The 14,006-nt window shown below is 39.0% G+C and overlaps 1 protein-coding gene across 1 annotated transcript; it reads left to right on the top strand.

Annotated features, from left to right (window-relative positions):
* Window positions 1–1,173: 1,173 nt before the first annotated feature.
* On the top strand, window positions 1,174–13,863 carry ptenb (phosphatase and tensin homolog B). The gene is made up of 9 exons (XM_067487687.1): window positions 1,174–1,849; window positions 3,193–3,277; window positions 3,619–3,663; window positions 4,228–4,271; window positions 4,540–4,778; window positions 5,126–5,267; window positions 5,367–5,533; window positions 5,704–5,949; window positions 6,503–13,863. Exons 1-9 carry the CDS (start codon window positions 1,765–1,767, stop codon window positions 6,689–6,691), a joined length of 1,242 nt encoding a protein of 413 aa, XP_067343788.1. The 5' UTR covers window positions 1,174–1,764; the 3' UTR covers window positions 6,692–13,863.
* The last annotated feature ends 143 nt before the right edge of the window (window positions 13,864–14,006 follow it).

The following is a 14,006-nucleotide window of genomic DNA, read 5'->3' as shown; positions in this document are numbered from 1 at the left end:
GATTTCATGAATCTGGGTCTGAATTAAAGCTTGTCTGTGTCTCGAGCTAATATACGAGGTATACCATAAAAATCACCTTAATTAAATAAAACTGATAATATAAAGTCCTGCCGCGGCCGCAGGGTTGATTATGTAATGTAAGTATGTTGGTTGCCAGGTTGTGAGCTATAAGCGCAGATGTTATTTGGCGGTTTTGGTGATGAAGGTTTTGAATGGGAGGATTCTGCGATCAAAACCTGGCAACCTTGTGTGCTGACAGAATGCGTTTGGTTAAGGTGGATCTGCTAACAAGCTAACTATTAGCTTAGACAAGTCAGACACAGTGGCACAACAACAGAAAATACTGACAATATAAAGTAAAAGCACAGTCAAGGAACTGTAATTAAATCTAAAATAGACGAAATTCGCGAAGTTTAAAACCCCCCTTTCCGGGAAAAAAACACCAATACATTTTAAACATTACTTTTCCATAAATAGATTTTTAAATGTGTAACAATAAAAATAATTAAATGGTATGGATGGAAAATCCAAAAGGAGTTATTATATGTTTGTAATGTATTAATTTAATGTATTAAATGTATATATGATACTGCTACAAATAATAATTATAAATAAAACAAATTTAAATAAAACAAATATGAATATTCTAATGTGAGTACACCAGTAGTGACATTATAATTTAAAATAAATGAAAACTACAGTGAACGAAAGAAGTGCAAAAGAGCAAGATAATTTCTGTACTTTGAAATATAACAGACAAACATTTGTAGTGCTGAATAAAACCTAAGGGCAAAGACCGGTGTTACAACAGAAACTTGGTGTGAAGCCGAACCAGCCGCAGGTGAAGATGGAGCTGGTTTTAACACTGTATGTACTGACCAGAGACTTTATAGAAATTTATATACAGTCCATGGTACTGACAGGTACTTCATCCACAGTGATACATCAGTGTTTACTAGTTCAGAAGATCCTGGTTTAACAAAAACTGTCTGACACACGGAGTGCAAGAAAAAATATAAAGTAGCTTGAATCGGAAATACTCAAGTAAAGTACAATAATTGTTAAAAGCACTGGAGTAAAACACGTGCCGGAGTGAAACGTAAAAAAAAATCTTTAGATCAGAACTTTACTTTGTCAGGTCAGACCGGATGCGTTGTGCCTATGCTCAGACTCTGCTTCGCCTGCGCTGAGACGCTGTATGTGCGGTGTGTCGCTCTCTCCCTCCGCTCGAAACCTCCTCGGAGAGATTTTCTCTCCGCTTATCTGCGTCCAATCACGGCGTCTCAGCTACACACCGAGATCTGGAACAGTCCGACTGGATCCGTCCGACGTCCGGAGGGCTGGGTCTGCACCGAACATCCACCTGCGGATGGTTTTCTCTCCAGGTGGGGGACCTGGAAACCCGGGCCCGCAGTGGGAGCAGGGAGGAGGCCCCGACGCCCCCTTGGTCTGACCCAGAAAACAGCACCGACGGCCCGGCTGCCTGTCAACTAGCAGGCCGGCTAGCCTGTGGCCACACCGGGGCTCCCAGGGTGGCACCCGAGGACGGATATCGAAATTATTTTTTTTCTTAAGCACCAGTTTTTGCTGTTAATCTTTACCAGAGAGGATTTATTTAGCGTTAAAAAATAAAATCTGGAACTCGGGGAGCTAGTGGCTCTCCCCGGCAGCCAGGCAGTGGAGGCTCTGGAGCGGGGACGGAGGAACACGGGCGGTCTCTCCGTACTTTCCCATAATTTCACACAGCTCACGGAGACACCGATCATGGCTGCTTTAACGTTACTAAAAAAAACCGTGAGCAGAAACAAACGACGATATCAGGAGGACGGCTTCGACCTGGACCTGACCTGTATCCTTTTTACTGTAATTTCACAGGTTTTCGTTAGCTTGCTCCGCTAGCTTGTTGTGGCTGTCGAACGTCATACAGAGCTCCATTAAAAATGCGGTAATTTAACGATGCTGTCTGTGTCAGCAAACTGGCTGCTCACATATACAAATGTTCGAACAGATGGAGCTGCTCTTCAAACCCGATGGCATGAAATGGGTAAACCATCAAACGATGTTTGAGAAAGCATTTATTTTTAATATATTGAATCAAATCTTAGAAACAACCAAGTGTCCGTGGATAGGGACTATGGACCGTTAACGGTGGAGAACGGCGTTCAAGAAATCATTTAAAAAACTTTTTATGAAGTTTTTCATTTTAAAGTATTATGAGTGGTCCTTGTGGACTCATGGTTACCTGGTTCGGAGCTGTGTGTAATATTTAGGTTGTTTCTCTCTGTTTTATGTGCACCTATGTGTTTAAAGTTGCTAGTTTACCTTAAATTTGATTTTTTTTCAACGGAGTTCGTACTGCGGTTTATTGTGGCCGAGTCGAGCTAGCGAAAGTTAGCAGCCGTTTATGTCCCGTCTGTCTGTAAGGGGTGAACTCTCTTATTTTGGATAATTTCCCAACGTAATTTCTGATAAAGCATCACACGACTCGGTTATTTGGGATGGTATTTTGCTCGTGAGTCGTTCTGTTTATTTTGAGCAATTAATGACTGCAGCAGTTGCTAACAGGCTAAGCTAACAGCGGTGTCAGTGTTGTTGCATCAGCAGCAGCTAACAGACCTACAACATTTGAGAAAACCTGGAGACAAAACATAAATGCATCTATAACCACAGCTGTTATCAGTTTATATATAATCACGTTTTAAAGTCAAAGACTGAGTTCAGGACTTTTCACAGATATTTATTCCCTACATTCATTAACCCTACAATTAATATCGCAAAACTTAAAATGTTTAAATAAATCACACAACTAAATGCCTGGCGATGTTAATAAGAACCGATTGATTGATTTTTATGAAACGGAATAACATTCCTGTGCAATGTTTTGAATATGCAAAATTATTCAAAACCGTATCATCATCGTATATTTACCGCAACCGTTGCATCAAAGGTCTGCGACAGCTGCAACAATAGATTTACTATTATTATTATTATTATTATTATTATTATTATTATTATTATTATTATTATTATTATTATTATAACTGCTGCAACAGAAGTTAGATTACCTGTGCTTGCTTCAAAAATGTTCGAACCCTGCGACTGCTGCAACAGCAAAAACGGGATTATCTACTACTGCTGTGATAATAGCCTGAATTTAAAAGCTGTCATTATTTTCCTTAACAGACTAATTAGATATTTATCCAAACATCATCGCGATGGGTTTTCCTGCTGAACGACTGGAGGGGGTGTATAGGAACAACATTGATGATGTTGTTCGGTAAGATTGCGCTCTGCAATAGGTTTCATTACATTTGCTGGTTTGAAATATTTTTACCCAATTACTTATCTTTCACACTTTCTGTCGATTCATAAGTTATTGGGTTGTTTTATTAAAATCAGAGTCGGTGATCGGTAACTGTAATTTATATAAAACTAACATTATTTAAATACCACTAATTATAAATGTGTGCTTTTAATTTGAAATGCTTAATTGCAATAAAAACTGAAGTCAAGCACAAATACATCAAATTTGTACTGTCATGTATATAAAACTTGGAAAAGCAATTATATTTTGCAGCACTGGCCATTAACTGCACAATAAATGTTTGTCTGTCTCAGATTTTTAGACTCGAAGCACAAGAATCACTATAAGATCTACAATCTGTAAGTACAGACTGACTGTTTGTTGTTGTACTCACTTATTATATGTCTTTACTGATTGTTTACATGTGTAATTATTTTCCATGGATTTGTTGTCAGATTAGTGAAAAATGAATTCTAAAACAAAACAGGCCAATTTTTCACCAAGTTGTATCTTTTTGTCTTTTATCTTTTACATTGTCTGTAGTTTGGACAGTTGAAACAGATGTTTTGCCTTTAAATCTAGAGTCCCAAGCAGAATGTGGTGTAAGCCGTTTTGTCTGCTGTTACCTCCGATCCTGATACATGTATATTTTCACCTCCCAGATGATTCAGTTTTTCATTCCTCAGTCCCAAATCCAATACATTCAACATGTACAAAGCTGATTATGTTGAGCTGTGTTTGCGATTTTACCCACAGTACGAGAACAGTGTTAATGAAGAAATGTTTGTGAGTTGGTTTTAGTCTGATGCCATAAAGTATCCTGTAGTTTTTATTTGATAGAAACAACAGATCAAGTGGCAGCAGTATAAATAAATAAATAAAATGGGAAAAATTGCTGATGAGTTCTGTGTCTCTGTCCACAGATGTGCAGAGCGGCATTATGACACTTCAAAGTTTAACTGTCGAGGTGAGCAAACATAAGTATTTCAACTAATATTATTATAAATACAGACCTTGTGTTTATTTATAGAAAATTCAGATAATGTCTTTAATGTAAAAAAACTGCCAACATGTATTTTGTTTGGAGTATGTACATTTTTGTAAAATTTTTTTTGTACAACTGATTCATGCATGAGGCCTGGTGTGTTTAATCTGACCCTCAGTGTTTGACAGATGCTGCAAAGTAGCTTTATTCTAAGATAAAAGTCTCAGTTCTTGCCTTGTGTCTCTTTCAGTTGCTCAGTATCCATTTGAGGACCACAACCCGCCCCAGCTGGAGCTGATAAAACCGTTCTGTGAGGACCTGGATAACTGGCTGAGTGAGGACGAGCAGCATGTTGCCGCCATCCACTGTAAGGCCGGAAAAGGCCGCACTGGCGTCATGATATGTGCCTACTTGCTGCATCGTGGAAAGTTTCAGGAGGCTCAGGAAGCGTTAGACTTCTATGGAGAGGTTCGCACTCGGGACAAAAAGGTGACAACCCTGTTGTTTTTATTATAAAATAAAATACTGATAGTTCTGCTATATCTTCTACATAAAGAGACTTTTCATATAAGCTGATATGTTGCAAAAAACATTGATTTGCGAAAGCAAATCAAGGAAAAGTTGAAAGTGGAAAATATAAAAATAATAAAGACAAGGAAGCAAAGACGACTAGGGAAAGAGGAAAGGCCTAACATTAGACAATGTCTGAATTTTGATGTATGAATTGTTTTGAAAAGTTGAAAGTTTCTTAAACCAAAAGAAGCATTTTTAAGTTGGTTAAATTTGATCCATTGTATACTGAGTGATTTATATTTATGTGCTCTGTGTGTATTCAGGGTGTGACCATCCCTAGTCAGCGGCGTTACGTTATCTACTACAGTTACCTGCTGAGGAACCAGCTTCACTACAAACCAGTTGCCCTGCTCTTTCATAAGATGCAGTTTGAGACCATCCCCATGTTCACTGGAGGCACCTGCAGTAAGTTTGTTTGACTGTGAGCAGACTTTGTAAAGCATGCAGACACTGAAAGATAATGTCAAAAAAATTGTCTATTAAAAACTCATGTTCTTGGTGCAGACCCTCAGTTTGTAGTATACCAATTGAAGGTGAAGATCCACACATCAAACCCTGCTCACACCCGGCGGGAGGACAAACTGATGATTTTTGAGTTCCCGCAGCCACTCCCTGTCTGTGGAGACATCAAAGTGGAGTTCTTCCACAAGCAGAACAAGATGATGAAGAAGGTGAGGAAGAGTCATTGCAGTTTTATGCAGCTCATTGCACCAGTGCGAGTCTATAGCAGCATAACTAACTTGATTGTTCAGAGTCACCGGAGCCAGCTCTAACAATAAATTTAATCAAAAACAAAAGTTAATTGATGGTTACTTTCAATGCATCCTCTTCATTTGTCCAGGATAAAATGTTCCACTTCTGGATCAACACGTTCTTTATTCCGGGGCCAGAGGAGAACCCGGACAAATTGGAGAACGGCAGTGCTGGGACGTTGCGGGAACCGACCGACAGAATGCACCAGAACCCAGGGATGATGGCGGGAGGAGAAACCAATGACAGAGACCACCTGGTTCTCACTCTGATCAAGAGCGATCTGGACAAGGCCAACAAAGACAAGGCCAACAAGAACTTCTCCCCAAACTTTAAGGTAAAATAATGGTTGGTTTCCTTGCTCACCATCATTTAAGAATATAGAAGTTCACAAAGAAAGAAAACACTGTTGACAGTACGGTACTTGTTAAATTAACTGAAAGGCAAGATTGATTTGAAATTGCAGGGTGCATGGTATGGAATATAAGGTTTAAGGAGATCAGATGTTATGACGGAGCCCCAATGTTTGTGATGGCATATGTAAATCGAAGCACCTAAAAGTTTTATGACATTTACTGGGAGTTCAGGAAGTCAGTCTAAGACTAGTGTGTTGTGGTCAAATGTTCTGCAAAAGGTATGTAATAGTAGCAATACATTTTTGAACTTTTGAGCGGTCCTGCGATCCTCAGATAAGGGAACCCCCAACTCCATAAATCCCAAAAAGTAGAACAAAATGGTAATTAGGTTAGATCGCCTGCAGATCATGCAGGGATGCGCATGATCTAAGAAACGTACTGAGTTATTCCATCTGTAATGAGCTGTGGCTATAGAAACAGAGTAACTTTCTGTGCATCAACAATAGCTCACACTGGCTTTATTGTCTACTTCAGGTGAAACTGTTTTTTACCAAGACGGTAGAGGAAGGAGCAAACTGTGATGCGAGCAGCACGTCAGCGTCGGTGACGCCGGACGTCAGCGACAATGAGCCGGATCCCTACCACTACTCCGACACGACAGACTCGGATCCAGAGAACGAGCCGTTCGAAGAGGACCACCACAATCAGATCACAAAAGTCTGACACACTCGCACACTCTTACACGTATATATAATATACAGTATGTATGTATGTATGTATGTATACACACTCATGAACACCCAAACTAAGACTAGCGTGTGGTTAGCTTGTGGGGGAAAAATAACTGACGGACCAGGACTGATCTGTGGAACTCTGGATTTTAAGAACTCAGATCAGAATACAACTTCCCCACCCCCTCCAATCTTCTGCTCTGTGCACACCTGGACAATCAAATGACGTGGCAGTAGGAGGTGAAGAGGCTTGGGATAAACGAGTGGGAAAACAAATGGCGCAATGACAATAAGACAGATGAATGGACAGAAAAGAAATTTTAAAAATTAAAGAGGTAAAACTTGAATATAAACAAACTGAAAGACAAGTAGACTTCTTTAGCGAATACACCAAGATGTTTGTTGGATAAATCCCCGCGATCCCCATGTGTCCCATCTTCTTTCCTTCCTTCCTTCCTTCTTTCCTTTCTGACCAAGTTTTAGGAAATTTATGCAGAGTGTCATCTGCCTTCTTCAAACTTGTGTTAATAAGCTGTGTTGGAGCGTTGACTCTTCTCTTTGTGTGCGAATGTCACAATGTATGACCCACATTTGCGTTACCTTGCCTTTTGTTAAAACTGGCTTATTTTAATTTCTGTATTGTTTTTTTCAAGGGTGAACCTAGTACTGTTTTATTTGTGTGCCTTTTATGTGATAGTGGACATTGAAGAGAGACAGGAAACTAGGATAGCATGAAAGGGATATGACATGGGACTAAGGTCCACTGGTCTATGACTCTGGAACTGTGGAAAATTTGGTACAGGACTCAACCACCAGATGTTCCTAAAACTTTTTTTTTTTAAGTTTCACCTCTATAATTATAAAAGCAGTGAATTACTCTAAATTATTTTCCTCAGTGCTATAAAATCAAAGACCCCTAATCATTGATTATTTGGTTGATTCTGTGAAGATGGACAGCAGTCAGTCCAAATAAATTTGGTGGAGCCATTCCAATTCAGTTTTAATGAGTGTGAACTAGTCTGTGTTAGCTGGGACTGTTCTTAGTCACCTTGAACCAACTTCATCTAGTCTAAGTCAAATTTGAGCTGGTTTAGACTAGTAAGTCAGGAGCTATCTGTCTGGACAATCTCAGATGTTTGGGCCAGTCTAAGTAAGTTTTGGGAAGCTGGTCTATACTAATACTGACTTGGAGCAGCCAGTCTAAGAATGGCCAGTATGGACTAGTCTGGGACCGTTTGAGGTAGTTTAGACCAGCTAGTTTGGACCATTCAGTCTTCAGATTATTCATTCAGTCAGTTTTTGACTGATCAGGCTCAATTCGGTGCTTGTAAGACCTAGTCTGGATCAGCAAGTCTAATATTCCAAAATGAGATGAGTCCAAGGATACTCAAACTATAAAAGTATAATATTACTTCATTTTATGTCTGTTAGAGCGCAAATACACTTGCCGATAACTATGCGTATGCCTCAAGTAGCGTATGTTGAGTCGGAGCGTCAGTTGTCAATGTTAGAAATTAACGCTTGCCTGTGGCGCAGTATCAAGCTGCTTCAAATCACAACATTAATAGCGAAAAGTTTTGGGGAAAAACCTACTGTCCTCAACTACCTGCATCTACATATGTGTTATTTCTATTTCTAAATTAACCTACACAACTGTGGTTTCTGTTTATGTTGTGAAAAGCAGAAGTTCATGAAGGAGAAACGCTGTTGTCAGTCAGGAGTGATTAGGTCCGTGTCTGCCTGCCCCCTTGTGTCTAACCTTTTCAATTTTATTGACTTACACAAAGTAGACAAGGAAGAATTTCAACAATGACATAAATGATGCTGAAACTGTGTATGTGTACGCATTGTTAGCAATATTTAAGCAACTAAAAGCAGATAAAGCTGTAATTTCAGGATGGGTTCTGTGGGTGTGGCCCAAATAACTTTTGTCCAATAATTATTTCTGTTTTATTTTGAGAAGTCTCATTGCTGGTCTAAACTCAGTTTGGACCACTTTTAGTTGGACTGGGCTGGCTTTGGGACAAAGTAGCGCACAAAGAGAAGTGAAAACCTGTTTGAATGTGACAATGAAAAAGAGGAACTTGGATACTTCACAATCTGCTGCATTTCTGTCAATCACCTACTGTTGAAAACACACATACAGTACAAATCTACTGTGAACAAATGCTCTTTCTACGTTTCTGACTGTCTCCACTCAGAAAACATATTTTTATTATATTCTTGACCTATATCAATAATTAAGCTCAACAAGAAACAAGCTACACACAGTATAACCATTCCTTCACCCAGATCTGTGTTTAAGCTTTACACCTATGTAGGCTCTTACACCTTGATACAGACTAAAGCGATCCCTGGAGCACCTTGTTTTGATCTGTCTGGCATACAAGCTGGTGGGTTTGCACTGCATTAAGGACATTTCACTGAATCTCTGTTGCTTTATATGTTTTTCCAGACAAGCTTAGTCCATTAAGAATGCCCCGTTGTTTCATGATTGTGCTAATCTCTGTCAAGCTAAAGATACAGTCTTTTGATAAAGTTGCTTTGTGGGAGGTTTGTGGTAGTCCTCTGGACCACCATTGTTTGTTTGATGAGGTTCCGCATATGTGTTGCTTTGGTTAAGACATTTCAAAGATGCTCTATAATTATTACTCTGTCCATAGACTATTAATCAGTTTATCCAGTAATACTTCCTGGGGACAGATAAGCACTTACATATTTGCAAACAGTACCTTTAAGGACATGGAAGACAGTTTTAAGATTATTTTAGAATAACAGTAGGTCTGCAACTACTTCCTCTCTATTGTACAGAAGCAAATGAACATTAGGGATGAACTGATCGATCTTTGTCGATAAGATTCTGCGTTGGGGCTTACATTTTCATACAGTGAGCTAAGTGGAAATTTGAAGAACTTCTAATTATAAACCTAAAATGGTTATTTTGTACGTGTACCTTATGTCCACAGGATACGCTACCACAAGTACCACAATACAGTTGACTGAAACTGTTGTCAATATTATCAGCACTCAATCGATTAGACAGTCCCTATTGATCATTGAAAGAGCATCTGCCTCCAATTTGGGTTTAGGTAGAAGATGCACTCCTGGCATCCTGATCCTTGATTTGTGTCCTAATATTTGGTGCTATAGCCGATCATCAGCCATTAGCTGAGTTTTCAGAAACCCTTAGTTAGGATTTCTAAGTCATATTGTTGACTCTCTAGGCCTCATCAAGAACCTGATCACACAGGATGCAAAAACAAAAGAACTGACAGATAGCTGGAAGTTTCACAAACCCCCCAGACACTCAGGAGGGAGTGCAGTTAACACATCCCAAACTCACATTCCACCTAGACATCAACACCACTCAGACTTGAAGAGTTGACAACACAGATTGGACACCAAAAGGCGGATGATGATAATATCAAGCATGTTTGGCCATAATGTTCCAGATAGAGTGAGGTGGACTGTGACAGACCAGTGGACAAAGCAGCTATTCTGGGTCTTGGCTGGGACTCGTCACAATGTTCAGAAGGTATTTGTCCACTCTTAATATTAATGGCAATTTTGAAGCTGTTTACCGAGCACCTCTTGTCAAGCCTCATGAAAAGGAACGATTACCAACAAATACTCTGGTTAAACAAAACCAGGCCAATTGTGGATTTTTCAGTGGCATCAGGAATGTCTTCCTGTACCTGATCCAGAAAATGTTCACAAAAGTAATGAGGTGTTTGTAGCTGCACAAGTTGTCGAAAGGCAAAGTTGTACTTTTTGTGTCAAGGAAAGAGAAATAAGAACATGGTAATGATCAGATATAGATTGTAAACACCTGGTTTACAAAAATAGCACTGATAACAACTGGACGTTATTTGCACAGGCAGAAGAAGGTGTCTGGCATCCTGTGTGATCACATCTTGAAGCATGAACTGAGGCTCAGTGAAAGACTACCTGTAGCCTTGTGCTAGCATGTAACGAATACTCTTAAACTGGTGTTGTCAGGCCTACAGTCCACCATGTTGGGATTTAGGTGCTAAGCCAAACCCTGTTGTCCATCTGTGGTGGTCTCTACCAGCAGCGTTTGTTCAGTCTTTGTCTGAGACACCAAGCAGTTCTGGCGATCTATCCACTCTTTCTATTTGTGTCACTACTGGCATTTTATAGCAACAACAAACTTTCTGTCTTACGTCCTGTTAGGTGCTGTCGGGCCTGGCCTCCCCTCCTGTCATTAACCTGTTCAGACACGACTGGTGCGTAGATTTGTTCATAGGAGGAGCTAAAAACCTACAGTATCGCAAAAATTGTTAAGATGCTAAATGCAACAACAGTTAAGACTGTTTTTGATTTATTAATGTAATTTTCTAGACAAGCCACTTTCATTTAAGATGCTGTTCTTATTTGTCCTAGCTGGACATTTTGCTTTAAAAATTCTTGAATTAGGCTTACATTGAGGCTGGTACAGAGGTATACATAAATTGAATATATAGGTAATTTTGGGATGCTGAGGATAAGTTGATGCTTAAGCCTCCAAAATCAAATGCATTGCATGGCCCTATGTGTCAAACAAGCTAGTTTGTTAGGAGGCTGGTTTAGCTTTAATAATTGATGTGTACAGGACAGAGCGGGTCAGAATCTAGACAGAAATATGATGACCTGCTGAAAGCTGGTATTGTACTGCACATATTGGTGTGTACTGAACGGGTTTTAATTACGAGGCCAGGCAGGTGCTGTCAACCTCTTTGACTGTTTCAGGTGCTCAATATGTTTTTTTGTTGGTTTGTTTTGACCATTTTATAGTTGTCAAAGTCTAGCCATGTACAATGCATGTGGATAATCTGGACTAGAAATGTGCTTTTGTAACTGATTTAGGAAGAGGATATTTCAAACTAAAGCTTTGGCAGCAGGTATTTTCCTCATCCAGAACCATTCATTCAAATTTTAGAAAAAAGGTTCAGCTTTGAAATGAGTCCTGGCAAATGTCCAGAAAGTCGACAAGAACATACAGAACTGATACAAGCTAGGGGAAGATTGTTACCAAGGTGCTTTTTTGCTTCTAAACATGCACATAGAAAACACAAGGCCACAAAAAAATGTTACAGAGAATTAGTTACGTGGTGACAAAAAAACCTGAATTCTAAACATTAAATTCTGTGACAATGTTAACACAAGTACTGTTAAGTTTGATGTCAGGTGACATCAGCGACATTTCTGTTGGTGATGTCTGAATCTGTTGGTCTGAAGAAATGTCTGAATATGGAATTTTTATAAAAACATTAAACTTTAAAGTTTTGGTGTTTTATGCCCCACTGAACTGAATTGTAATCTTCAACAATCTCATGAACAGTTCTACACACAAAAATGTACCCAAACCCCTTTTTTACTGAATAGTCTTTGTTTTGTCTGCCTACCAGACAATGCTTCAGCTCTGTCCTGTTTACATCTCATCACCAAACCTGCCAAAATGAAGCTCAAAGCGTAATGTTGTATTTTTATTTTTATTTTTTTTACTTTTAGATTTTGTTAGTTTTGGAGTTGACAAGGTAAACATGTTGGGTTTTGTGTTATTTCTACGTTTTGCCTTAAGGTGCAGTCACATGAGCCCTTCATGCAATAAACAGTCCCGCATTCAGCCCCCTTACAAGAATTACTAGACAGTGCATCCGGGTAGTCTTTTAGTGTCATATTTTATAGAAACTTTGACAACAGAAACATTATCTGCATTTCAAAACCTTTGTGTCCTTGTCTCTATTGGCTGATTGTGAAAATTCAAAAGTCGAAGACCACTTTCACTTGCAAGTCCCCCAGAGACAGCCAAAGATCACAGCAAAACAGGAAATTCTTGTTTTTATGTAAATGACTAGAGACAGAACTAGCATTTCGAAGACGGAGGCATCATGTGACCGTACCTTTACCTGAAGGTAACAGTTTTCTGCTCTTTGACAGTTCCTGTGCATCTCAGAGTCAAGAACCACATCAGGTTTATGGCCAAACCACACTGTCTGTGTCTCAACAACTTCAATTTTGTCACTTGCCTCAAGGCAGATCAAAAATTTAAGTTTGCACTGTTGAAGCACTGAATTTACATGGACCAGAAAACTAAACTGGATGCTTGTTTCACACACTATTTGTGTAGTGGACATTAAGTTTTAGATGTTAAATTTTTGGACAACAGGTCCTTTCAGACCTAAGTAGATAATAACATGTCTTCATTTGGCTCATTTCTCATTGGCTTCTGTTGTTTTTTCCAAACGTCATTTAAGACATGTTTTTTCTTGTTGTTGTTAATATTAGCTCCTCAATATGATCAGAAAATTGGTCTGCAGCTGCCTTTTTAATGCTCTAAAGCTTATTCTTTTTAAGATTGAAATCAGAGCTCAAAAAATAATTACATAATTATTAACATGATATAAACGGAACAGGTGGAGAGTTTTTGTCCTAGTTGATGACCCATAGAGAAGAGATGGAAAGAAACGGCTTTGTTGTATTAGTGTAGAGCAACAAGAAAAATCAGACCAGTCTGTTATTTCATGCTATCACTACTGTGTTTGGCTGCATAACATACCTGTTTGTATTTTTGAAATGAACATTTCACATTTATTATTACATTGGGAAAAAAGCTTTTAGAATGGTAACTGAGTTTTGGAAAAAGCCTTGGGAACAATTGATGTTTCACAAAGAGAAACCTGCCAAACCTCTGTTTCAGATTTTGACCTGATGAAGACTGAATTGGGAAAATCCAAAAACAAGCTTGAAAACTGGTGTTCTTGGACAGATGTGGCTATTTTTCTTAACATTTGTCCATGAACATCCAAGTGTGTTCAGTGTAGATCAGTTCTGCAGGAAGATTGAAACTACACCAAACGTTTTTGACAGATGTGATTTTATACAAAGCTCTGCGTCTCCAGCAGAAACTGTTCAGAGCAGAGAATCATTGTTAATATTCAGGTTTCGGTGGTCCACTGTCCATTTTTATTTTATGAGGTAATAATTGTTTTTCACTCAGTCAGCAAATGACAGAAAACTCACTGTAACCATGGGACTTTATCACCATGGAAAACATTTCATGTTCAGTTGACCCTCCTGCTTCTTTTATTCTCCCCATCATGGTTTTGTAAAGAAAAAAGGACAAAAACACTGTAAAGGTGAATAAACTATTTATAAACAGCAGCTGTTGTCCTGATGTAAAATCTATGACTTCTCTCACCCAAAAAACCCTTCACACTTCGAAATCACCAAACTGAGCATAACAACCACAAACAGGCCCAAAGTGTCTGAAAAGACTTAAACTGACCACAGTCTAATCCCAAACA

Source organism: Channa argus, chromosome 20 (assembly GCF_033026475.1).
Source record: "Channa argus isolate prfri chromosome 20, Channa argus male v1.0, whole genome shotgun sequence".
Classification (NCBI taxonomy): Eukaryota; Metazoa; Chordata; class Actinopteri; order Anabantiformes; family Channidae; genus Channa; species Channa argus.
Note: the sequence above shows the minus strand (reverse complement) of the source record. Positions and strands in the feature narration are given on the sequence as shown.

Excerpts from the sequence above, each read along its gene's own strand:
- ptenb (XM_067487687.1), top strand. The coding sequence starts at position 1,765 with ATGGCTGCTTTAACGTTACTAAAAAAAACCGTGAGCAGAAACAAACGA. Across the intron at positions 4,779-5,125 it reads TTCGCACTCGGGACAAAAAG|GGTGTGACCATCCCTAGTCA; the intron begins GTGACAACCCTG and ends GTGTGTATTCAG. Across the intron at positions 5,534-5,703 it reads AGAACAAGATGATGAAGAAG|GATAAAATGTTCCACTTCTG; the intron begins GTGAGGAAGAGT and ends TCATTTGTCCAG.